Source organism: Sardina pilchardus, chromosome 2 (assembly GCF_963854185.1).
Source record: "Sardina pilchardus chromosome 2, fSarPil1.1, whole genome shotgun sequence".
NCBI lineage: Eukaryota > Metazoa > Chordata > Actinopteri > Clupeiformes > Clupeidae > Sardina > Sardina pilchardus.
Window position 1 is genome coordinate 28674472 of NC_084995.1, and position 23879 is coordinate 28698350.

The 23879-nt window shown below is 44.0% G+C and overlaps 1 protein-coding gene across 3 annotated transcripts; it reads left to right on the forward strand.

Annotated features, from left to right (window-relative positions):
• The first annotated feature begins 689 nt into the window (after positions 1-689).
• Positions 690-23870, forward strand: xrn1 (5'-3' exoribonuclease 1). 3 transcript variants are annotated; one of them, XM_062524909.1, is made up of 42 exons: positions 690-888; positions 2159-2391; positions 2556-2653; positions 3194-3303; positions 3394-3504; positions 3612-3697; positions 4372-4459; positions 4916-5084; positions 5471-5538; positions 5625-5756; positions 6143-6212; positions 6355-6460; positions 6580-6669; positions 7542-7698; positions 8056-8175; positions 8812-8981; positions 9298-9415; positions 9571-9666; positions 10123-10226; positions 10414-10548; positions 10672-10834; positions 10956-11069; positions 11308-11406; positions 11538-11653; positions 12043-12189; positions 12329-12418; positions 12712-12847; positions 13341-13397; positions 13884-14016; positions 14404-14473; positions 14796-14988; positions 15143-15244; positions 15356-15448; positions 15706-15804; positions 17169-17246; positions 17365-17496; positions 17705-17846; positions 20638-20813; positions 21188-21301; positions 21536-21638; positions 21858-22015; positions 22353-23870. In XM_062524909.1, the coding sequence occupies exons 1-42, from the start codon at positions 814-816 to the stop codon at positions 22644-22646; spliced, it is 5145 nt and encodes a 1714-aa protein (XP_062380893.1). In that variant the 5' UTR covers positions 690-813; the 3' UTR covers positions 22647-23870. The 3 variants fall into 3 exon arrangements, with proteins under 3 accessions (XP_062380893.1, XP_062380902.1, XP_062380910.1); XM_062524918.1 differs by having other exon boundaries at positions 15146-15244; XM_062524926.1 differs by lacking the exons at positions 17169-17246; positions 17365-17496; positions 17705-17846; ... (3 more) ...; positions 21858-22015; positions 22353-23870 and adding an exon at positions 16299-16935.
• Positions 23871-23879: the final 9 nt, after the last annotated feature.

Genomic DNA, 23879 nt, shown 5'->3' on the forward strand with positions numbered 1-23879 from the left:
AAATGATGAATTGTGTGTAGTTATTATAAAGTGTTACCATGATATATAGCACTACAGTTAAGGCAATTAGTTAAAAGGATATTGTCATGTGGAAAGAAGCTTTTTCTGTGTCTGGTAATTTTGATAAACAATGTTCCGTAAAGTCTACCAGAGCAGAGGAGTTGATATTCTCTGTCCACTTCCATGTTTAATTCGAATGACCTAAAAATTGGAGGAGAGGATAAAAACAACAGTTATTATTAGGCCTATTGTTGTTGTTGTTGTCATGATAATGATAATAAATTATGGATGAATCATTGGGGCTTTTTGCTTTTACTTCTACTTATTTTTTATATATTTTAGCAAGTCATTTGTTAAATGCATCTGCTTGCATCTAATATGAACTGTTGTGGGCTATCAGAGAAACGACTATTGAATGTAGGCTAGGCCAAAAAAAATGAAGTTGACAAATCATCGTCCGACCGGACTATATTGTTGGTAGCACTACTGGTTAAAAATATATATTCTGTCGTCATACAAGCCTAAGAATCTATCATATCAATGTAAATATATTGTTGTATAACCAATGAGTATGTTGTGTTTATTTTATTGATGTTATGAGTAAATCTGGTCTTTTCCATTTTCAGTTTCGTTATTTATTACGTCACAGGACTCGCCCGGACATTTTTATGTCCTGTACAACACTTGCTAGCTTCAACGGAAAGAGACCCTTTTGCTTGCTAGCTAGCCTCACAAGCAATATTAACTTCTTATGAAAACTTAACGCTCTTCTCCTCTTTACGTTTTTAGAAGTAATTATTTGGAGAGGCAAAGATGGGGGTACCAAAATTTTATCGATGGATTTCGGAGCGATATCCCTGTCTAAGTCAAGTTGTCAAGGAACATCAGGTATGTATTGTCAGCTAGCACAGCTCATTAACCAGTCAGCTAGCTAACGTTAAGTTAGTTAACGTTAGGTTATTTCAACTTGCATCAACATTGAAGGTAGTTGCCAACATTTCTAGCAGAATACAGAACAGGCAACGAATCAGCTATTTTCTAGAGAAATAGCTGACTAACGTTAGCACGCAGGCCTTAAGGAGTTTTTCACCTACACGTAACGTTGCCTCTGGTCCAAAACAGACATGCTAGCGCAGCCCGTTGTTTACATAGACACAGTTATGATGGCATATGTTTCTGTGCCATACAGAAAAGTAATTGTTATATTTTCACCTTTTTAATTACCTTCATTAGCTAGCCAATCGATAAGATCACCCACATTCATTAGTCCTTAAATTAACGTTAGTTACATTCATTTGGAGACTGAGCTAGCATTAATTTTAGTCAAACAGCTAACCTTAGCAGAATGATTCCGCGAGGCAACGTTGTCCATTTTTTTAGTTAACGTTAGCTAACTCGTTACCCAAGTTACGTTATGTCAGTTATGACAATGAGTAACTGTCATGTGATCCGGTTTTGAGCGGTTTATTATTATTTATTACGTGAGAAATAACATTAACTGGTGTAAAGTTGTGTGTGCATGATGCAACCATAAGGGCTTTTGTGTAAGCACCTAGGAGAACAGTCAATGTTAAGGTCAGCTGACTAGCTGATTGTCACAGGCCGACCACAGCAATAATGTCATAATATAATTGTACATTGAGTACTCGAGTACATAATATTATTGATACTGGTACTCGTCAACAATTACACAACATCTATGGGTCATGCAGCCAAGGCAGCAGAGTGAACGACAATGGCCCTAATTGACAAGAATAGGTCTCAAAAGAATACTTTTAAGGGGCCTTAAACTTATTGGGATAGTACCAGCTATCTGGCATTTCTGTTGGTAATGTTTCACATGTACTGAACTGTTAACTAGTTAATCAACTTGCAAGTATACAAAGGTATGAATAGTGTGGTATTGTTAACGCAGTGTTAACATAAGTTTAGAGCAACACACATGAGTACCTGTCAGTGGTTATGGTTATGGACCTACTATGCTTTCTTTTCCTTCTTGCAGTGTCCTCTGAGACATATCTGTCTTGAATCAATTCTTTGTGCTGTTGTGTGTTTCTTATGATGTCCATTAATTAAGCTCTGAATTAAGCTATTGTATTGGTTCAGCCTACAGTTTAGGCTTTTTCTGTCCTCCTCATACATTTGTATTTAACTTCAGATCCCAGAATTTGACAACCTGTACCTGGACATGAACGGAATCATCCATCAGTGTTCACACCCCAATGACGAGGATGTACACTTCCGCATCACAGAGGAGAAGATCTTTGCAGACATCTTCCACTACATTGAGGTTTTGTTCCGCATCATCAAACCCAGGAAGGTGTTCTTCATGGCCGTGGATGGGGTTGCCCCAAGGGCTAAGATGAACCAGCAGCGTGGCAGGAGATTCAGGTACTTTATCACAGTCACACTGCAGGCATATTGCCCGATGAGTGTCCTGTTTTTCCATAACAGTTAACATTACAATCAGTTTGATCTCCGTTATATTTGATTTCATGTTTGTGCTCAGTTGTCCATTTTACTTGAAAGACCTTTTTCTCATTTGTATGGTGTAGATCAGCCAAAGAGGCAGAAGATAAGATCAAAAAGGCCCTGGAGAAGGGAGAAGTCCTACCAACAGAAGCCAGGTTTGACTCCAATTGCATCACTCCAGGTAAGGAACCACTAACCTACTTCTACCCCCTGCCAGTAATGGTGTGCTTTGCTTTTATGACGACCATTTTGGTTTGCCATGTCCTGTATAGATGCTATATTTGAGGTGACACTTTGTAGTGGTAGTGTGTTAAAGCAACACTAAAGAGTTTTCTGTACCTTAAAATAATGTTTCCAAAATCATTTCAGCGGTTCATCAACTCGTAACAGGGTGAACGGCACTTCTGCTTTCACTTCGCGGCCCTCTATCGGCTATAACCGCACTATGTAACTTTACTAGGTGGGGTAGTGTATCTGTAGTTTGATGAAATGAGACATCAGAAACTACAAATTTGACTTGCTTCGATGTTGCAATACATCGTACTTTCATTAAATCATGCAACATATTCTACCTTGTCTGTTATTTGCTGGATAAATAAATAGCTTGTGAGCGACAGAAAAGTGCTTTAGTGTTGCTTTAGACTCAAGATTCGTTTTGTAGGATGCAGGGCTTTTCATCATCTCATCCACATTTTCGCTCGATTCTTCTTGTGTTGTACAGGGACTGATTTTATGGCCAGACTACAGGAACAGCTGAAGTACTTTGTGCACAGCAAGCTGTCCACTGACAGACTGTGGGAGGGCGTGAATGTTTACCTGTCAGGCCACGAGGTGAAAGTCACGCACAGAGCTCACGCGCGGCCGTTTTTCTTTTTTCTTTTCTCTGGGTGTTTAATAACTTCTTCATAACACATTTCATAGACACCTGGAGAAGGAGAGCACAAGATTATGGAGTTCATTCGATCAGAGAATGGCAAACCAGGGCATAATCCGAACACGCGACACTGCCTCTACGGTTTGGATGCTGACCTGGTAAGTGTCTGGTTCCATACACTAGTGTGTATCACGTGACACAACGCTCTTCATCTGTTTGGAGTCTGAGTTTGCGATGACCATATGTGGTTGATTTCTGTCAACAGATCATACTCGGCCTCACCAGCCATGAACCACACTTTTCTCTCCTGAGAGAGGAGGTACGCTTCGGTGGGAAGAAGTCCCAGAAAAGGTGTGTGTGTGTGTGTGTGTGTGTGTGTGTGTGTGTGTGTGTGTGTGTGTGTGTGTGTGTGTGTGTGTGTGTGTGTGTGTGTGTGTGTGTGTGTGTGTGTGTGTGTGTGTGTGTGTGTGTGTGTGTGTGTGTGTGTGTGTGTGTGTGTGTGTGTGTGTGTGTGTGTGTGTGTGTGTGTGTGTGTGTGTGTGTGTGTGTGTGTGTGTGTGTGTGTGTGTGTGTGTGTGTGTGTGTGTGTGTGTGTGTGTGTGTGTGTGTGTGTGTGTGTGGTCACCAAAGGTGACAACGCCAATTATGAACATTTGTAGCAGCAGAATTGTATTGTCTATGCGTCATGCATCATTATAGGCGATCTGAAAGGACTATGATAATGACGTTTTTGGCTCCACGGCGCAATTGTATAAATGATGCAACTGAATGAGAAGCAGGAGAAAGTGAACATTAGGCCGAAATTTTGAAATGTGTGGGAACAATTTAGCAAAATAAACCAACAAAAAAGGTTTAATTCAGACCCTGTAAAGCTAAGGTGTCATTTCACAGTAGCACGATGGTGGTACAGTACATGTACAGTATGGGTTGGGGGGTTGTGGTCTTATTCCTGGTGGCTCATAGCCATACACATAGAAAAACTGTCGACTCACTGACTGTGAAATGTCCGTTTTTTCGTCCCGTAGGATCACTGCTCCCGAGGAGACCACGTTTCATCTGCTGCACCTTTCCCTCATGAGGGAGTACATTGACTATGAGTTCTCAGACCTTAAGGTATGCACGCTGACACATTCATCATGTTATCAATACATATGTGCATTCATATGTTTCAATATCAACTGACACTTACACAGCAAAAGATGTACATGTGTAACACACTCACTCACACGCAGACTCCCACTCATTTATACACACCTGCAAACATTCATGTGCACAGTATAAGACAAATGTATGTGAACGTGTAAATGCTTTTTCATTGCTGTATTTACCATAATTTCCCGACTATTAGCCGCGGCTTATACATTGATTTTGCTAAATTTCTTCAGCTATGAGGTTAATACAGGGGGAGCAGTTAAGATGGTGTTAATATGGTTCTGTTTCTTTTAACTTGCATAAAACACTGTCCTGCGGCTTATACACAATGTGGCTTATATGCGGGAAATTACTGTATAAACAAATGTAGCTGCGTGTTGGTCACCATGTGCTCCCCACCTTGTGCCTCCCCCTCAGAAAAGGATCCCGTTTGAGTATGACCTGGAGCGGGTCATCGATGACTGGATCCTGATGGGCTTCCTGGTGGGCAACGACTTCATCCCTCACTTGCCTCACCTGCACATCAACCACGATGCTCTGCCTTTGCTTTACCGCACCTACATCAGCGTGCTGCCCACGCTCGGGGGTGAGTGGCGCTCCCAACGCCATCCTGGCGCGGCACGCGCAGGTGGCACACACGCAGGCACGCGCGCCGCGCATGCACACTCTTGTGACCTGTATTGTCGACCCCTCACGCGCCGCACAAAACCTTAGCACACAGCACATTTTGAGCACAGCTTCCACTGTCTTCCTGTACACTGACCACTCACCTGAGTGCAGCACAGAGTTGTGTTTATATGTGTAATCAAAGGCAAATGTTTGCCATCTGAGGAGCTAATGTCTGTTTGGAGTGTTAACCATACCAAAACATCATTTGCCTCTACATTGCAAATTTTAACACGCTTTTTGTTTCTGTTTGTTTGTTTTGGCGTTTATATTTTGCTAATACCTGTTGTATGTCACCTTTGGTAGGGTATCTCAATGAGAACGGCTTTCTGAATCTTGCTAATTTTGAGAAGTACTTGGAGAAGCTGTCTGAGGTAAGGTAACAGATCACAGAGTAACCAGTAAATAAACAGAAGGACCTTTTGTGATGTTTTGACCTGTGCTGATCTTTGCTCCTCAGTTTGACCGTGAGCACTTTAATGACGTGTTTGTGGACCTGAAGTGGTTTGAGAGCAAAGTGGGCAACAAGTACCTGAATGAAGCTGCTGGTCTAGCTGCAGAGGAAGCATGCAAAGACATCAGGAAGAGCAAGGTAAGCCTCCCTCAAGCTAACCACTGGAAAGAGATTGTAGTTCCTTGTAATCAGGCCACTGGTGAGACATTCAGGGAAAGTATGTGATCAAAAGAGATAAACTGAAGGGATAAGCAGAAAAGTATTTTTTTTTTTTGTCTCATCATTGTCCCCATCATTGGCTAAGGCTCGCCCCCCTTAGTTATTGTTGCGAAGTCTGGCAGTCTCAGACCGGAGTTAAATAGAACTTCAATGGAAGCCGTATGCCTGTCTGTAAAAGTTACAACCCATGAGGCTTTTTTACTTAGCCAAAGGTGAATTGCTTTGTGATCTGTGTTTCCTGATTTAATGAAGAAACAAACCAACTGAATTTGTGTTTTCCTGCTGTCACCCTTTTTTGTGATCAGTCACAGGAGGATTCCTTATGCCTCGCTGCTCTGGACAGTGGAAAGGACACCGGCAACAGCCCAATCAAAGGTATCCACGCTGCATTCGTCCATTGCTGTCATGCTATGATCCTTCACTGGCCTGCACACTTCAATGTGTTCACTGGCCCGGACACTAGCTGAATGTGCTCACTGTGAGTCAGCGCTGATCCATGTGTCTCCTCATCCCTCAGATTGTGCAGAGGAAGAAGGTGAGGAAGAGGAGCTATTTGAGGTGGAGTTCCGGCAGTATAAACGCATGTACTATATGTCGAAGATGGGTGTGGAAGTCGTTTCAGAGTGAGTGAAATACATTCCCATAGGCGGACTGACAGGCATTTAAAAAAGTAGCATGGTGTGTGCAATTGTCATGTAGTGAAATTGATTCTTATATTGTCTGCAAATGTTTGTCCCTGCAGTGAATTTCTGGCCAGTCAAGCCAAGTGCTATGTAGAGGGAATCCAGTGGATTCTGCATTACTATTACCATGGGGTTCAGTCATGGAGCTGGTAAGAGAATAGCCGTGTGTGTGTGTGTGTGTGTGTGTGTGTGTGTGTGTGTGTGTGTGTGTGTGTGTGTGTGTGTGTGTGTGTGTGTGTGTGTGTGTGTGTGTGTGTGTGTGTGTGTGTGTGTGTGTGTGTGTGTGTGTGTGTGTGTGTGTGTGTGTGTGTGTGTGTGTGTGTGTGTGTGTGTGTGTGTGTGTGTGTGTGTGTGTGTGTGTGTGTGTGTGTGTGTAATACCACAGTTCTACTTTGCCAATTTGTATCCAGAAGTGGCAAGAAATTGATACTTTCATAATTTAAAGTAACCAGAAATAGTAATTGCTCTGCCAAACAGCTGTCATCTAAAGTCGTACTAGTCTCATTTTACCAGCCAGCCTAGCCAAATGCCATAGGTCTCAGTCTAGGGCTGTGTCTTAATCATAAGTACACACACTGGGCAGCGTGCATTTTCCGGAAGTTACGTCAGAATAGACTGTTCGTTTGGCGTGATTTCCAAGCGTGCATCGATGCATCGTGCATTATGGCCTCAGATATCCCATAATCCATTGCGCAGCGCAGGTAAAGCTCCACACGTCATGCTATTCGTCAAGCGACACCCCCCCCCCCCCTCCCCGAGTCAGGTGACTCCAACTAGTTTGTGCTGTCCAAATGTAGGGACTCATACTGAGGAGCAAGCTAACTGAGACGCTACTGGAAAGAGCGGTACTATCCAGCGTGCGCCCTTGACTTTTGGACACGGTCAAAGTCTCAGCCTTGCGCTTCCCTATCTCCTAACCCATAGGGGGCATTCATTTACTCTCTTGTTCTGCCCCCTTTAGTGCTTCTTTGTCTGTTCAAAACTGTCTGTCTGATGATGTCATCTGTGCTTCCTGTGATAGGTATTACCCGCATCACTACGCTCCCTTCCTGTCTGATGTGAGGAACATCCGTGACCTCAAACTGACCTTTGACATGGGAAAGCCCTTCATGCCCTTTGAGCAGCTGCTGGGTGTCCTGCCAGCAGCCAGCAAAGATCTCCTGCCTCAGTGCTACAGGGTAATGTGATTATACCATGCTAGTTATGCATTTACTCATCATCTTGTGTTCAGATATGTGTACACACACACACATATACTTACACATATACACTCCTAATTGATCAATAATTTAGAGAAAATACATGTTTATGCATTTTTATATGGTGCTCACTAGGTCTACATACATAGAATTGTTTTTAGTAGATTGAGCATTTTCTTTCAGTACGTATTGACCTTAATATACGAGCATGCCCACTAGTTGTGACTGGTTTTACCATTTTCTCACCCCTTGCCTGTTGGCATCCCTGTTGATGGGGAACCCAATGCCCTGTAGTGGCTCATCATACTGAATGTTGTCCATGTCTTCTCTGTGCAGCACTTGATGACTTCCGAGAGCTCCCCCATCATTGAGTACTACCCGATGGACTTCAAAACGGACCTCAACGGCAAGCAGCAGGAGTGGGAGGCCGTGGTCCTCATCACCTTCATAGACGAGGTGGGTGACTGAGCTGTGTCTGCTGCCCGTGGGTTAATCAACTTCAACTTCAACTTTATTTTGTCCCCCAAATGGGGCAATTCATGTTCAGGAGTGAAGAGCATAACACAACATACAACACAAACTACTCACATAAAGGGACAGATCACAGATGACAGCCAAAGACAACATAATTGATAAGATGTATGGCTGCTGGAAGAGTTCATCAGAACTTGTAGAAATTAGGTGCTATGTGGTGTTTTCCCATTTCAAAATAAATTCAGTATTGCCTAGAAATATCAACTACATGTGTTTTGACAAGATATTCACTAAATGCCAGGATATTCACAAATATCCAAGATATTCACTAAAGGTAGCATGTAAACCAGCTACTGCTGGGTAGGCTTTCAGAGTTATACTTAAATACAGTGTAAGTCAATTGAAGAGTGCTTTGTGGCTGTGTTCAAGACAGCTAAAATTCTACAGAGCCCCACAAGTTTCTGCATTTTGCTGAACATACAACAGCTTGCCAATTGCATTGATGCTTGACAGCTAGAGGTCTTTGTAGAACAAATATATTTACATTGAAAGAACTTTTCTTCCAGATGTGTGGAGGTTTACCGTTTACATGTGTGTTTGTTCGTGTGCTCTTCTCAGAAATTGCTGCTTGCTGCCATGGATCCTTTCAATGACAAGATGACCAGGGCAGAAAAGGACCGGAACAGGCATACAGAGTGTGCTCTGTACATGTTTGATAAGGACCTGGACTACCGCTACGAGTCCTCGTTAACGGAGCTGTTCCCCCACATTATGCACTGCCATGTAAAGTAAGTGCGAAGCCCAAGTGCTTAGACAGCATCTCAATCCACAATGTACGCACGTGTGCATTGTCTTCTACTTTGTGCACCTGAATCGGCTGATGTGTTGAACAGGAAGAGTTAAAACAAACAGCAAAAAAACATGCAGTCCATGTTTGGTACACTTGTCCAGCTGTGTAAAATGGAGCATTGATATTGGACGACATAAAACAGTGAATTTTCCCAGTGTGTAAACAAGAGATGACAAATTCCTGAATGTATGCCCGATGGACCCTGTCTTTGAGCAGACGCCGATGACTGACCGGTTTTGCTTGTCCACTTTCAGGGTGACCCCAGTGCCCATGGATGCCTGGCACGTATCTCTCAACCACGTGGGCCGCCGGATAGACAGGGGCTCGCTGTACTTCTGCGGCTTCCCCACGCTGCAGCACATTCGCCACAAGGTGAGCCTCAGATCTCGCACCAGAAGCCAGGCTGCACCACAGCTCTGCGAGGGTCTTCGCAGGGGGGGGGGGGGGGTTGTGACAAAATGATGCCGATTAGAGTCCTACACATTCACTGATTGATTGACCAAACTCCTCTTCTCATGGGTCTCCAGTTCTACAAGAAGAAGGCCGGTGTGGTGGTGTTCCAGCAGAGCAGTCGAGGGGAGAACACCATCCTGGACATCTTACCCAGCCAGGAGGGGGAGCCGGTGAGCCATCATTCAATCATAACTCGCCTCTCACCGCGTGAGACATGTTTCGGGTCGCACTACTACTGTTACTGTTACTGCTACTGTACTCTACTAGTTACAAAGTGTTATGTGGCTTTGGTGTGAGGCCACCACCACAGTAATGGTGATTAAAAACAAATGCAAAGTTGTTTTGGCTTTGGTGTTCAATTAGTAAAACCTTAAGTTACAGAGAAGTGCCATTATTTATTTATTTATTTATTAGAAATTAGCCCACTCTAACAAGGCCTTAAGAGATGTGTTAAGCGACTGACGCTAGCGCAGCACCCATGGGTTTAGGTCTCCTTGCTAGCACGTCCGCAGATTTGAGGTGCTGCAAGTCGTGGGTGTGAGCCCAGGCGGGTTGAAGGCCGAGCCGCGTGGTCGAGTAAACACAACGTGGGTCATACTGTACGTGCTCCTCTGTTCTTCTCCCAGGTGTGTGATGACGTGGCATCTGAAATCCTCGGCAAGTCTCTGTTTGTGAACTGGCCTCACCTGGAGGAAGCCCGCGTTGTGGCTGTGTCTGATGGAGAGACCAAGTAAGAGACATCTGACCTCTAGGTTTGGTACACATACACATAAACACAAGCGCACACACACACACACACACACACACACACACACACACACACACACACACACACACTCTCTCAGGTATACCAAGGAGTCTCAAAGTCCTGCTTTCTCACTCTTTTTTTACCTTCCCATTTCTCTTTTAATTAAAAGGTTTTACCTGGAAGAGCCCCCAGGTGTTCAGAAGCTCTACTTGGAGCCCTCCAACCCTCCACCTATTAAAGTGTCTTACCTGAGTGACAAGGAGCAGAAGGACTGGGAGAAGGACTCGCAGGGCCTTACAGAGTAGTAAGCAGCATCCCTGTACTCTCAGCTACCTGTCCTATTTCCCAAGGTCAACTCGGACTTAATGGTGACCCCACTTTTATGCCTGTCTGGACGTGTCTGTAATGCATGTGCTTTTGTGTCCAGTTTTGGCAAACGGAAGGGTGTGGTGATCAATCAGACGGTGGTGGTGTTGTACGCCCAGCTGCTGACGGGCAGGAAGTACGTGCCAGGCCAGGACGGGAAAGTGCATCTGGAAAAGCAGTGGGCCAAGCAGGTCCTGCCCCACCCCTACCAGACCGTTGTTAAGGTTTGACCTCGCCGGACTCTGCTGTTTCTGCCTCTGTAGTGTGTCTCTCACTATTGGTTTCTCCTTTTTGGTACATCTTCTTTTCCCTACAACCCTTCTTTTTTTTTTTTTTTTCCTGTAGGACATCAAAGCCTTCGACTCCTCCACATCTTGCTTTAAGACGCTGGACGAGTTGTTTCCTCCCGCCATCACTGTGTTTATGGTGGGGAACCCGTACTACGGCGCCATGGGAGAGGTCGGTTTTCAAGTCACACTAGCAACACTTTGAAAGTTAAAGTTGATATTTAGCAGCTGATTTTATTCAATTTGACATAGACTCACTGATTGTTACTACCGCTCCACCTCACCTGCTTATCGTACTGCGCCTTCCTAAGCCATTGATAATCAATATGCTAGGGGTTGCCAGGCTGTTTGCATATTTTCCACAGAGTACCTGGGTGTTATTGATTCTGTTTATATTCTTCACGATGAAGGTGCAAGACTCCAGTGACGTCATCAATGAGGGACGGGTGCGGGTGGTCTTCACTGTTCCCTGCGAGCCGCAGCTCGATGCCTTAATCCAGAACCAGCATGTGAGTGCCCCGTCTCTGTCCAATACACCGAGCACTTGGTGCACACTGGTGAACGCTCACCACCCGTTGAAACCGCTGGGCTACGACTGACTTGACTTAACTTAACTCTCCTGTCCTTGTCCCCACGGCAGAAATACTCTGTGAAGTACAGCCCCGGCTACGTACTGGCCTCCCGCCTGGGCATCACCAGCTACCTCGTCTCCCGGTTCTCCGGCAGCATCTTCATCGGCAGGGGCTCCAAGAGAAAGTGAGTGGAACCACTCACCTCCGGTTTGGAGTGGCTGTGGAATAGGGCTGTGCAATTAATCGATTTTAAATCGTAATCGTGATTGTGTTAAAATGGATGTTAAAATGTGAAATCATAGAAACGATTTTTCTGTTTAACTAGGGTTATTACGGTGCAATGTTTGCAAGTGTTGAATTTTGTGGCAAAAGTTAAATATTTGTTTTATATATTAATCACATGAATGAATTATTAATAATTAGTATTGTCTAATAAGAGCAAGATTTGCACTTAAATCCCAGTGGCAAAATTATTTGCTCAATGTTCAATAAAATTCAGCATATTTGAAATAATTTCTTGCCTTTTGTCATTTCACGAAATAATCGTAATCGAATTGGGCTTCTCTTCCTCAGTCCTCACGGAGAGCAGAAGGCCAACGTGGGCCTCAACCTCAAGTTCAACAAGAAGAACGAGGAGGTGCCGGGCTACACCAAGAGGACGGAGAAGGAGTGGGTCTACTCTGTTGCAGTGGAGGAACTGCTGGCAGAGTACCTGGAGAGGTGTGTGTGTGTGTGTGTGTGTGTGTGTGTGTTTGCCTGTGTGTGCCTGTGTGTCAACCATCCACCTCTCTTCATCTGAAAGTTTCCACTCCAGTACATCAAAGTAATATGAATGTTGACATAAATGTGCACTCCCCAGATTCTCAGAAGTGTTTAACACCGTGTCCAGGAACAGTCATGACGACGTCTTCTACGAGGACGACATATGGCCATCAGTGGAAGAGAACGGGTAACCTTCACTTTAAGAACACACTGACTCTTTCCTATCAGTGCAGTGGCTTTACCCGTAATTTCCCGACTTTAAGCCACGGCTTCTACATTGATTTTGCAAACTTTCTTCAGCAATGAGGTTAATACAGGGGGGCAGTTAACATGGTGTTAATATGGTTTTGTTTCTTTTAGCTTGCATAAAACACTGTCCTGCGGCTTATACACTTATACGCGGGATATTACTGTAGTGGTTTGGGTGAGTTACCACGTGCTGAAATAGTGACGGTGAGATTTGTGTGTGTGTCCACTCAGAGCTGAAAAGGTGCAGGAGATCACCAACTGGCTGAGGGCTCACCCGGTCAGCTCCATCTCCCGGGCCTCCTGTGACCTCCAGATCCTGGACGGCCCCATCGTGGAGAAGATCGAGGAGGAGCTGGAGAGGGCCAAGGTTAGATATCTAGACTTGTGCATCATGGTCAGTAGTCTTGAGAACTGCTGTCAGGGTTTCCACGGGTCATGGAATTTCTGGAATATCATGGAATTTTTAAGTGTGCTCAAGACATGGACAGTCAGGTTTTTGGGGCAAAATTACAGAATTTTAGAGACTTTTGTTGCAGCAGTTTAAAATGTACTTGCCAAAATACATGAATACAAATAGATATCCAAGCAGAATCAGTGTTCATTTGGTCATTAGCGTTTTCCATTACTACTTGCTTGAGTGCTTGTGGTTAGCACATGCTTTAGTGGTTGCGGTTAGCACTGTATTTTATAATTTATTGATTTCTTGCTTTATTCCCTGACTTGCCCTGACTTTGACTTTTATATTGGTTTTGAGTGGGAACCCTGTTCTGTGTATGTTTTGCGTGTGTGTGTGTGTGTGTGTGTGCGCAGTGTACACATGCCTGTATGGAGCCATCATTGCTGTGTTTCCTGTTTCATAGGTGAAAAGGAGCAGCAAAAAAGTGCGGGTCACTGTGAAGCCACATCTGCTCTACAGGGTGAGTACCGCCCCTGTCAACAACAACAACAACAACACAGCATTTATACAGCGCGTCTCAAGGCACTCACAGTGAAGGGGGAATCTCACTAACCACCACCACCAGGATAGTGTGTGTGTGTGCATGTGTGTGTGTGCGTGTGTGTGTTTGTGCGTGTGCGTGTGCGTGTGCGTGTGCGTGTGTGTGTGTGCGTGTGCGTGTGTGTGTGTGTGCATGTGTGTGTGTGTGTGTGTGTGTGTGTTATACATTTCTACTGTATTTTCCTTTACCTGCCGTCTTGGGTTCATGCTCTGTGAAGTGCCTTGAGAGCATTTCAATGTGCTACGTTGATACATGGTGCATTAAAATGGCACTATATGAGTTAAGGAATACAAATGAAATGAAACGGAACAGAATTCAATTGTGCCTTGTGGTGTTGCTGTTGCTGCTCTATGGCTGATGTACAGTATATTGTCTATAATTGTGTGTGTGTGTGTGTGTGTGTAGCCTCTTGAGCAACAGCATGGGGTGGTGCCTGACCCTGATGTGGAGTACCGTCTCTTTGATCGCGTGGTCAATGTGAGGGAAGGCTTCTCCGTCCCCCTCGGCCTGAGGGGCACCATCATCGGGATCAAAGGAGGTACCTGTGCTACCTTGTGTGTACATGCACACACACGTACACACACACACACAGACCGATCTACACCTGCATGTGATGTACAGTATAGTAACTTTGTGCCGCGGAAGGGATTATGCATTAAGCGCTTGTCAGAGAAGCACTACCTAATAAAGAAATGGTTTTGTAGGAACCCAATCCCAGTTCATGAGCTTCTGTTGCAGCATGCTCCCATGGAGCTGGATTATCACTTATTGTGGCCAAGACAGAATGTGAACATGAAGCCTTAAGACAAGTAGTTTCTCCTGTCTTTCGTTTCTCACCACTGCTCCTGTTTCGTGTGTGTGTGTGTGTGTGTGTGTGTGTGTGTGTGTGTGTGTGTGTGTGTGTCCACCTCTCTCCCCCGTCCAGCTGAGCGTGAGGCCGAGGTCCTGTACGAGGTGATGTTTGATGAGGAATTTGCTGGAGGACTCACTATCAGGTACGTGCTGAATGGCTCTGTTGTCACAGCCACAGGTATTTGACAGGCTCTGTTGTGCAGTAGGTCCATGTCTGGGAATAGCAGCACAGAGATTGGTGGCCATGATAAAAGCGTGAGATAAGACAGAACCTGCAGTGGAGTTAATAAGTTAGGGCAAATGAGCAGACGTCCCGATTAGATTGCCTTTGTGGGCCTTTGCAGGTGTGATTATGTGTCCACTGGTGTATGCTTGGCTTGTGTGTCTTTCTTGTCTTTCTTTTTGTGATGCTCTGATGTATTGAGCCTAATGTTTCCGTGTGTGTGTGTGTTCCCGTGTGTGTAGGTGTTCAGCAGGCCGTGGCTACCGGCTGCCTCCTAGTGCCTTAATCAACCTGAGCCATGGCTGTCGCCTGGAGCAGGGCTCCCGCAAGCTCACTGCCGTCATCAAGCCCCAGCCCTCCGCCAGCCAGCAGCCACACAAGGGCCAGCTCGCAGGGCTCAACCACTCCCCGCGCTCCCCATTCATACCCACACAGGTCAGACACACACTCAACACTCACTGAGCACCTGCACACGATGTTGCCAATATTAGCTATGTGAAGATGTCTATGATAATGAATTATGGTGTGAGCTTCAGTTGTATTGTGAGGACAGTTCAGTATGTGCGTAAGCTGACTGTGTTCCTTCCAGCAGCAGCAGAATGGCAAAGGCTTTAACCTCAGGGCCGACACTCAGGGCAACAGACACTCTCCTCACAGGGGCCTCAACCAGAAGAACCAGCAAAAAGTCAAGGTTCATGTCCATCTCTTCTGCAATGATTTTTCCCCCCTTTTTCAATCTATTTTTACGGCTACTTATTGTGTGTGTGTGTGTGTGTGTGTGTGTGTGTGTGCGTGTGTGCAGGGTTCCGGTAAAGACGAGGAGTACAGCAATGTATGGCTGGCTCTTCAGAGTTCTGCAATGCCCCAGAAACCACCAGCTCACTGGCAAAATAATGTGAGTCCTTGCTTCCCACTGTTTGCTTGTACTTTACACGGTGTTCCACATGTCTGTAGGTAGACGAGTGGCTGTTTATTTGCACATCTTTGTGAGTGGTGTAAAGTCTGTTTGAGTCAGTGTTTTGGTAGGGGTGCCAGTTTGCACACCACATGACTGTGTGTATGTGTGATGGGGACATTTTTTGCAGATGTGTGTGTGTGTGTGTGTGGGAGTGTCTGCCTTCATTGAGTCATTTCCACTCTTGTGTTCCTTAGGCTGGAAAGGGCAGCTTACCGACGGGGTCAGCCAGTCCACTGAGCCAAAGCAAGGGTCAGGGCAGCGACCCGCAGGGCTTCCAACCTGCCAGCAAACCAGTACGTTCCTCCATTAAACAAACACATAAGTCATCCCATAATCCCATAAACCAAAATTGACTACATTTATACATTAGCACATCCTTGCCATAAAGCATAACCATCAGTTCAATCCATTCCTCAAAATCAAGCCTATAAACTAAAATTACAGAGCAAAGCTGCCAGAGATCAATCTGCGGTTAGTCCCTGTTATCCCACAGAGCAGCTGTCCAGGGTGTTTTAGATCCCACCTGCCCCTCTTCAGACCATTACAGGCACAGCCTCTGTGTAATTCCATTTGGATATCATTAGCCAGCTACTTAACTCGTTAGTGGCACTGCACTTGTGCTTACCTGAGCCCACCCTGTGTGGTTAAAGTTTAGACTGGACTACACTGACCTTCAAAATGTGCTTAGAGGGCAAACGGAGATGGGAGATGTCCAGTGCGTCCAGACAGAGGAGGAAGGGCCTGTGTCTTGTGAGCGAGTGACATGTTTTGAGATGGTATCTTTCAGAGCGAGTGTGTTCTGGAGGCCGATCTGCCAGCAGGACAGGGAGCAGAGCAGGGTGCTGACCCGGCTGCACGCGGCCAGCCGTAGAGCCCTCCAGTCCAGTCCAGTCCAGTCCAGTCTCCCCAGCAGCCAGTCCACCCCTCTGCTATCCTCTGATAGGGGCACCAGCAATAATAAACCAAATCAGCAGCACAGCAACTGCAGTGCAGTCAGACTTTAGATGTGTCGGTTCACTGCAACCTTGGAGTTTTATTATCAAACTCGTTTTTTAACTTATTTAATCAAAAACAAAATCATTAACTTGGAGTTATCCATTTTTAAACCTGCTTAATCAAGAAATGATCTTAAACATGTTGCATAATTTTAATGTGATGTTAATGTGATCAATATATGATGTTTCACCAGTTCTGTAGTGAATATGTTTAAAATGCATATTTTAATATGAAATGTAGTACATGTGCTCTATAAAGTACCTGGAGATTGATGTCTGTGGTGAAAAATACTATACAGTTGTGATGAATCGATCACATAATCCATTGATTAATATATTTATGTATTTATATTCCATCATTTATTCATACATTTCCAAATGTGTTTTGGTCGATTCAAAATAAATAAATGAAATCTCTTGGGGACCAGACAGGTTTTTGTCTACATGTTAATGGCCTCCTAAGTAAAACTGAAATATGTACTCTAATGGCGATGGCCACTCCATAATTCATGAACTGCCCATCATAATCATTATCATGAAAAGCAGCAGTAGGTATTGCTCATTTCTCATAGTCACATTTATCCCTGCTGTTTCTCTTTTGAGTCGAGAGTGAACTCAACAGACCTGTGTAATGTATGTATTTTCATACCCCTACAACATAGAATCCGTCTGGAGGCATCCGGCTGTTGAAGAGAAACGAAGACTTTAATTTATTGCCAGCCCAGAACCAGCAAAGCAAGGTATAGTAACGCCTGGAATAGCAAGCAATGTATTACACACACCTACACAACCGCATTCATCCACAGACTCTAGTGCCGTTGACTCCCACCTTTCTCACTTTACACTGGCCCGTTTCAGGTTTCCTCCGAGTTTGAAGATCTGATTGCTAATCTGAACATCGGCAAAGGAATTGAGCCTGTTACATTAGCTCCTTCCAAAGAACCGGCTGAACAATCGGGAGAGCCTCTCTCGCCACAGTCCTTTGCTATGGTAACCACTCCCAACTGCAGTTCATAAAAATCTGTAGTTTGCTAAGTTGCTTAACCAATATTTGCTTACTCAGACTGCCCTGATTTTTTTAAATCACTTTAGAGTTTGTTTTCACAGTGTGTGACGCTAGATGCTGTGAGGTGTGTGTCTGCTGTCATAAGTGATGTGGTTGATTAAGTGCTTTTCGTTCCTGTGGGGCTCTTTGCAGAAGGGAACACTAATGCTCAAAGAGATGCTCAAGATTGACAGCTCTCAAGTCTCCGCCTCTGCTGATGCACCCAACTCCGCCCACTACAGCTCCCAGCAGCACCCGCAACAGCAGCAGCGGAGACGACCCTCCAAAAAACTAGGTACGCCCTCTTTTAACGCTGAAGAGATCCTCTGTGTGTGCCCATTTCATAAGATTCAAAAGGAGTGGCCATTTAAAAGTGAGTTTTCTTGAGCACAAGTTGTAGTCCAAGAGCATTAGCTCAAAATAGAGTCAAACCCGGAACAAATTAGTAACAAGCTGAATTTTTCAGGATATGTTCAGAATACCTTTAGGAATAACATACTAAAAGTCCCCGTGAATCCCCCTTGTGCTCTCTGAGATATTCAAGATGGCGTCTAAAATGGCCGCTATTTGGAGATTTTTCCGCATCTCAGGCTTAAAACCTAATACAAATGCAATTAATAGGTCAAAATATATGATTTTTAGGGTAAATAAGTCAAGTTCATCATTAGTTTATTGAATGGAGACATTTCATAATAATACAGTTACCTCCATAAGTATTGGAACACATATGCTAAAGTTGACTGTATAAAATCGTCTTTTGGAAATTGATCTTAATGCCTTAAATAGAAAAAATGAGGAAATATCCAACCTTTAAGGACATCAATTTTGTTTGTGAATAAGTAACATAATGGTTTTATTTCAGTTAAGCTATTAGCTGGTTTCATTCTCATTGAGCTCAATGCAATTCAAACCAGCTAATAGGCTAACTGAAGTAAAACCATGCTAATCTCTTGGTATGGTGAAGGGTATGTGATGATGTGGGGTTATTTTAATTCCAAAGGCCAAGGGGACTTTATCAGGGTGCATAGTGTCCTGGATGGAACCATGAAATATGTTTTCTCATACAAGGAATCCAAATTCACCATTGACACACTGATAAAATTAAAGTTAACCAAGATTACAAGATCATTAATGTGACAATGACACAAAATGTACATACAAATTTGATAGTCGACATGATTGTGAGATGGAACATAATGTAACCGTGCCTTGACACCAAGAGTGACCAAAGCTGCGAAATCACCGCAAGCAATTGACTTTGAATGGAGATGAGCGACTAAAGCAAGAAAAGTGACCAGCGGCAAAATTTGGGCGACTAGAGCGACTAAAAAAAGTTCAAAGTAGGGATGTAATGATACACTCAATCCACGATACGATAGGCTACACGATATTAAGGTCACGATACAATACAATTTTATATATTATTATTATTATTATTATTATTATTATTATAAGCTATATAAAATAGCAGATTATCTTACATTTTCTAACAAAAATTGAGTTAAGAGAATTGAAATTGAAGGTTAAAATCTCTCATGTCATGAGCAACTTCATAATTATTATGTAGCAGCTGCAAAAGCGATCTTGCAACTTTGGTAGCTCTTGGTGAACGCACAGTTAGACAAACAATCAGACAGCAATTTTTCCTCTATAACCTTTGTAATATAATAGCACATAATATTATATATAATGCTGACCTCATATAGCATATAATATTATACTTGTACATAATGTCCTAAACATCAAGTAATAAAGCCATTTCATAAACATACAGTATACGAGAGGTATTCATTATGCAAATAATGACTTTTTTTGTCATTTCAATCCTTGATTGTAATTTCTTCTTGGAAACCTACACGCATTTACAGTACTGTGAACATTCTTAAATGTGAACTTGTGAAGTCCTGAGCTCAGTAGGAGTTCACATATAAATTGACACGGTCACAGCCTATAGATATTAGATTTTTGACATCAGTCATTCAGCGACAGCGACGGAGTCATGCATTATGCACGGATTATGTGCAAGTTGGATGCAAAGGAAGGCCAACTCTGTCATCTTTACTAGATGATGAAGAGACTGAAGAATCAAGACCAGTTTCTGATGATGAGGATGATGACTGAAGTGATGTACAGTCCCCTCCGACCATAAGTATTGGAACACATGCTAAGTTGACTATATAAAATCATCTTTTGAAAATTGATCTTGATGCCTTAAATTAAAAAATTAGGAAATATCTTTCTGAATGAATAATGTATCGTAAATAAATAAATGTTTTCCTTAAAATACAGGGGTCATAAGTATTGGAACGCCTATGTTAACCCTATGTGTTAAAATTCCCATAGAGGCAGGACGATTTTTTATTCATTTATTTATTTTAAATAAATGGATCCATCCAGGACACTATGCACCCTGATAAAGAACCCTTGGCCTTTGGAATTAAAATAACCCCACATCATCACATACCCTTCACCATACCAAGAGATTAGCATGGTTTTATTTCAGTTAGCCTATTAGCTGGTTTGAATTGCATTGAGCTCAATGAGAATGAAACCACCTAATAGGCTAACTGAAATAAAAAAAACATTATGATATATACTTATTCACAAACAAAATTGATGCCCTTAAAGGTTGGATATTTCCTCATTTTTTCCATTTAAGGCATTAAGATCAATTTCCAAAAGACGATTTTATACAGTCAACTTTAGCATGTGTTCCAATACTTATGGAGGTAACTGTATTATTATGAAATGTCTCCATTCAATAAACTAATGATGAAATTGACTTACTTGCCCTATAAAACATATATTTTGACCTTTTAATTGCCTTCGTATTAGGTTTTAAGCCTGAAATACAGAAAAATCTCCAAATTACGGCCATTTTGGACGCCATCTTGAATATCTCAGAGAGCACAAGGGGGATTCACGGGGACTTTTAGTATGTTATTCCTAAAGGTATTCTGAACATATCCTGAAAAATTCAGCTTGTTACTAATTTGTTCCGGGTTTGACCCTATTACTACTGGACTATTGTGAGTTGTGCGTAATCCGTGCTTGCGTCTCACCTGGCCATCCCCCTCCCTCAACAGCTGCCAAGATGAACTCCCCGCAGGGTGACGCCCCCGGCCCTGGCCCCGCCCCCGGCCCCGCCCTGGCCCCTGGGCCCCCTCCGCTGCACCACAGTGCCATGGCTGCGGAGCTGGGCCGCGTCTGCATGGCCCGCGGCATGGGCCCGCCCGAGTTCACCTTCCTGCGCACTGCTCAGGTCAGCTCAGGAACCTGCTTGGTCACTCATTCACTCACTACTACTACACACACACACACACACACACACACACACTCATTCACTACTACACACACTCAATACTGCACACACTCACTGCTACACACACACTCTCTCACATGATACACATCTGTGGCTGTAGTGATAAGGTAGAAACTGGTTTATGGAAAGTCCTGATGACGTAATATATTTTCATATTTGGGGGATGAACTAGAATCAGCTCAACCTAAAACCTTTGATGTTACATGTACAATTACTCCCACTCACATCATCCATTCCTCTCTCTCTCTCTCTCTCTCTCTCTCTCTCTCTCTCTCTCTCTCTCTGTGTCTCTGTGTCTCTGTCTCTGGTTACAGGGAGTAACGGTGTGCCAAGTAAAGCTGTCCAGTGGTCTGCTTGTGCACGGTCCCCAGTGCCAGTCTGAGAACGAGGCCAAGGAGAAGGCAGCTCTGTTCGCCCTGCAACGCCTGGTGAGCACAAGAGTCCCTTTACAATGAACAATCGAAATTCCCTGTCTGTTTAGATCCTAGAATGCAGAATTCCATGCTGAGAATGTCAGTTGTTTGTTTGTGGTGTGCTGCAATGCAGTTAAATGGATCATTATTTTTGTGATGTGATGTGGTGAGGTGCAGTGAAATAGATTTGGCTCCGGTGGTGGTCTCCATGGTCTAATGTGCGCTGTATTGATTGTCCTTCCCGTGCAGAGCTCCGTGGGTTCGCCGTTCCCTCTGCCCCCTCCTCTGTTCTCGGGGATGCAGGGCATGCACCCCATGGCGCCCCATCCCTCCATGTTTGCTCAGCCTCCCGGTGAGTGGATTCTGCTTCAGGCCAAGCGGCACAGTCTGATTTGGGGGGGGGGGGGCAATTGTGTCACTCACAGGTTATTTTTATTTCTGTCTGCTGTGATGGTGGACAAGGGCAGAAAAGCTTGTGTGTAGAGGTCGTCAAGATCTGAAGATGTTTAGAGTGCCATGACAGTGGAGTCGTTGTTGTGTGTTGCTCCGCCACTCACGCTCGTTTGCACAGGTTCTCTCCTGATGCCCCCCCAGGCCTACGGTCCTCTGCCATGGGGCATGCCGGTTCCTCACCAAGGCCAGCCCTTCTATGGCGGCACCTTCCCTGGTGCTCGTGCCCCTCCGCCCGCCGTCCCCATTGGATCCCACAACCAGTTTGTGCCTCTCCAGGTCAGGCGTCTGAGCCGTGCTCTCCCCATCACATCCTCACACAACACAAGCTGGTGTGATCAATTTAGTGTGTTAGCATTTCTGCATAGCTCCATGATTCTTCCATGTTCCAGTTTTCCTCTGTGCTTGAAGTTCCTAACCTATACATTCAGTTCGTATGTTGTTGGTCTGTGTAGTCACCTTCACTATTCTTTAGGAAGTTGTGGATCTGCGTGTCTCGATGAATCATTAATCATCATGTTACTGTTGGTTTGGAAAGATAAGGTCATCTCAGGCTCATGGCATATAGGGTGGCTGGCTTTCTCTTACAGTTCTGTATGTCTGTCTCTTTCTTCAGGTGACTAAGAAGCGCGTCTCAGGACGCAAGATGCATGAAACGAGAGAATTTGTCAACTCTGCTCATGCGGCGTCATCGAGCCCCGGGACCTACGCAGCCCTGTCGACCCAATCGGGTCCGCCTCCACCTGCCTCCCCTCCACCAACCAGCACGCAGGACAGCGCTGACAAAACCACCCCGGTGACCCCCAAAACTCCCAAACAGAACCCCAACGCCCACACTCCGGGCTCAGCCTCCAAACGGAAGCATAGGAAGCTGGCAGTGAATTTTGAGGCCACTAAAGTTACAGAATGAAAACCTTGAACAGGCACAGTCGTTATTTTTAACAAGTGTTACTTTTGAAGAGAAGCCAGGATAAAAATGGAAGCCCCCTTTTCTCTGTTTCTTTGCATCTCCATCATGTTTGTAAGAAATCGCTATTCTGTTGGCCCCTCAGACATCACTCAGGCCCTTTTTTGCAGGGTGTTGTTTTTAGTTCCTCTGTGTCCACTGAGAGAGCGGTAAAGCCTCTTTTAAACTTAATTTTCTGTTTTTACACCTGACACCTCCCTCCCCTCCAGCGATGGCTGCTCATGGAAGCTTTTTTGTTTGTTTTGTTTTGTTTTCCACATTTGCCTCCTAACCCCATGTAATTCTGCAAGCTGACATTTTAAGTCCAATCTTAGCTAGTATGACAAAGGGTTTTAAGAAAAGCTTTATTTTCTTGTGGCACAGAAGCTCTAAATATGAACGTCTTGACAGGAAAGGCTGCAACACATCATAGTACCAAACAGCTTCTAAAGAATCAGTATCACACATTACAGCAACATTGTCGTACCACTCACTTTCACATAGACAACTTCAAACAACACTGAACTTCATATGTAGCTGCTGCTGCTGCCAAAGCGGTCCTGATTGTGAACTTGAAGGGACATAATGGTTTACATATTGGTTTAGTCAGGTTGTGAATCTGATGCCTGTGCATTGGTGTCTTGTGCAATGGCAGGGCTCCCTCCTCTATAATATTCTCCCTGCCAATCATGAGGTGTTTTTAAGTTCCTTTTCAATTGAATAATTACAACATAATGATTGATTGAACGTATAATGTATTTTGTACTTAGTGAATGAAGGGACAAGAATCGCTGGATGGTTTTATGATAATGAGTTGATGCTTTTCTCATTCAGTGACCACCTGTAGCATTTTTTTTTTTCAAACCTTGAAACATTTCTGGTTTTACGTATATATTGTCAGCTGCAATCAATCTGTTTGCCTTTTGTTTTCGATCCCATCTGATTCATTGTAGGCCACTTTTGGTACTGTGCTCTGAACTGTCTGAGTGTGGTTTTAAAATGTTCAAAGAAACATGCATCTGTGAATAGAATTTTATTTTAAAATGAAATTGGTAGTTTATTTAAGAATGAACACCAAAGGCCTAAATGTACAGCAGAGCGCATGTCCTAATTTGGGGGCATCCTGTACAGACACGTTTAATAAACACCTTTTGTTACCAACAGGTTGATTATTCTGCTGTCTCTGAGTCTCTGCAC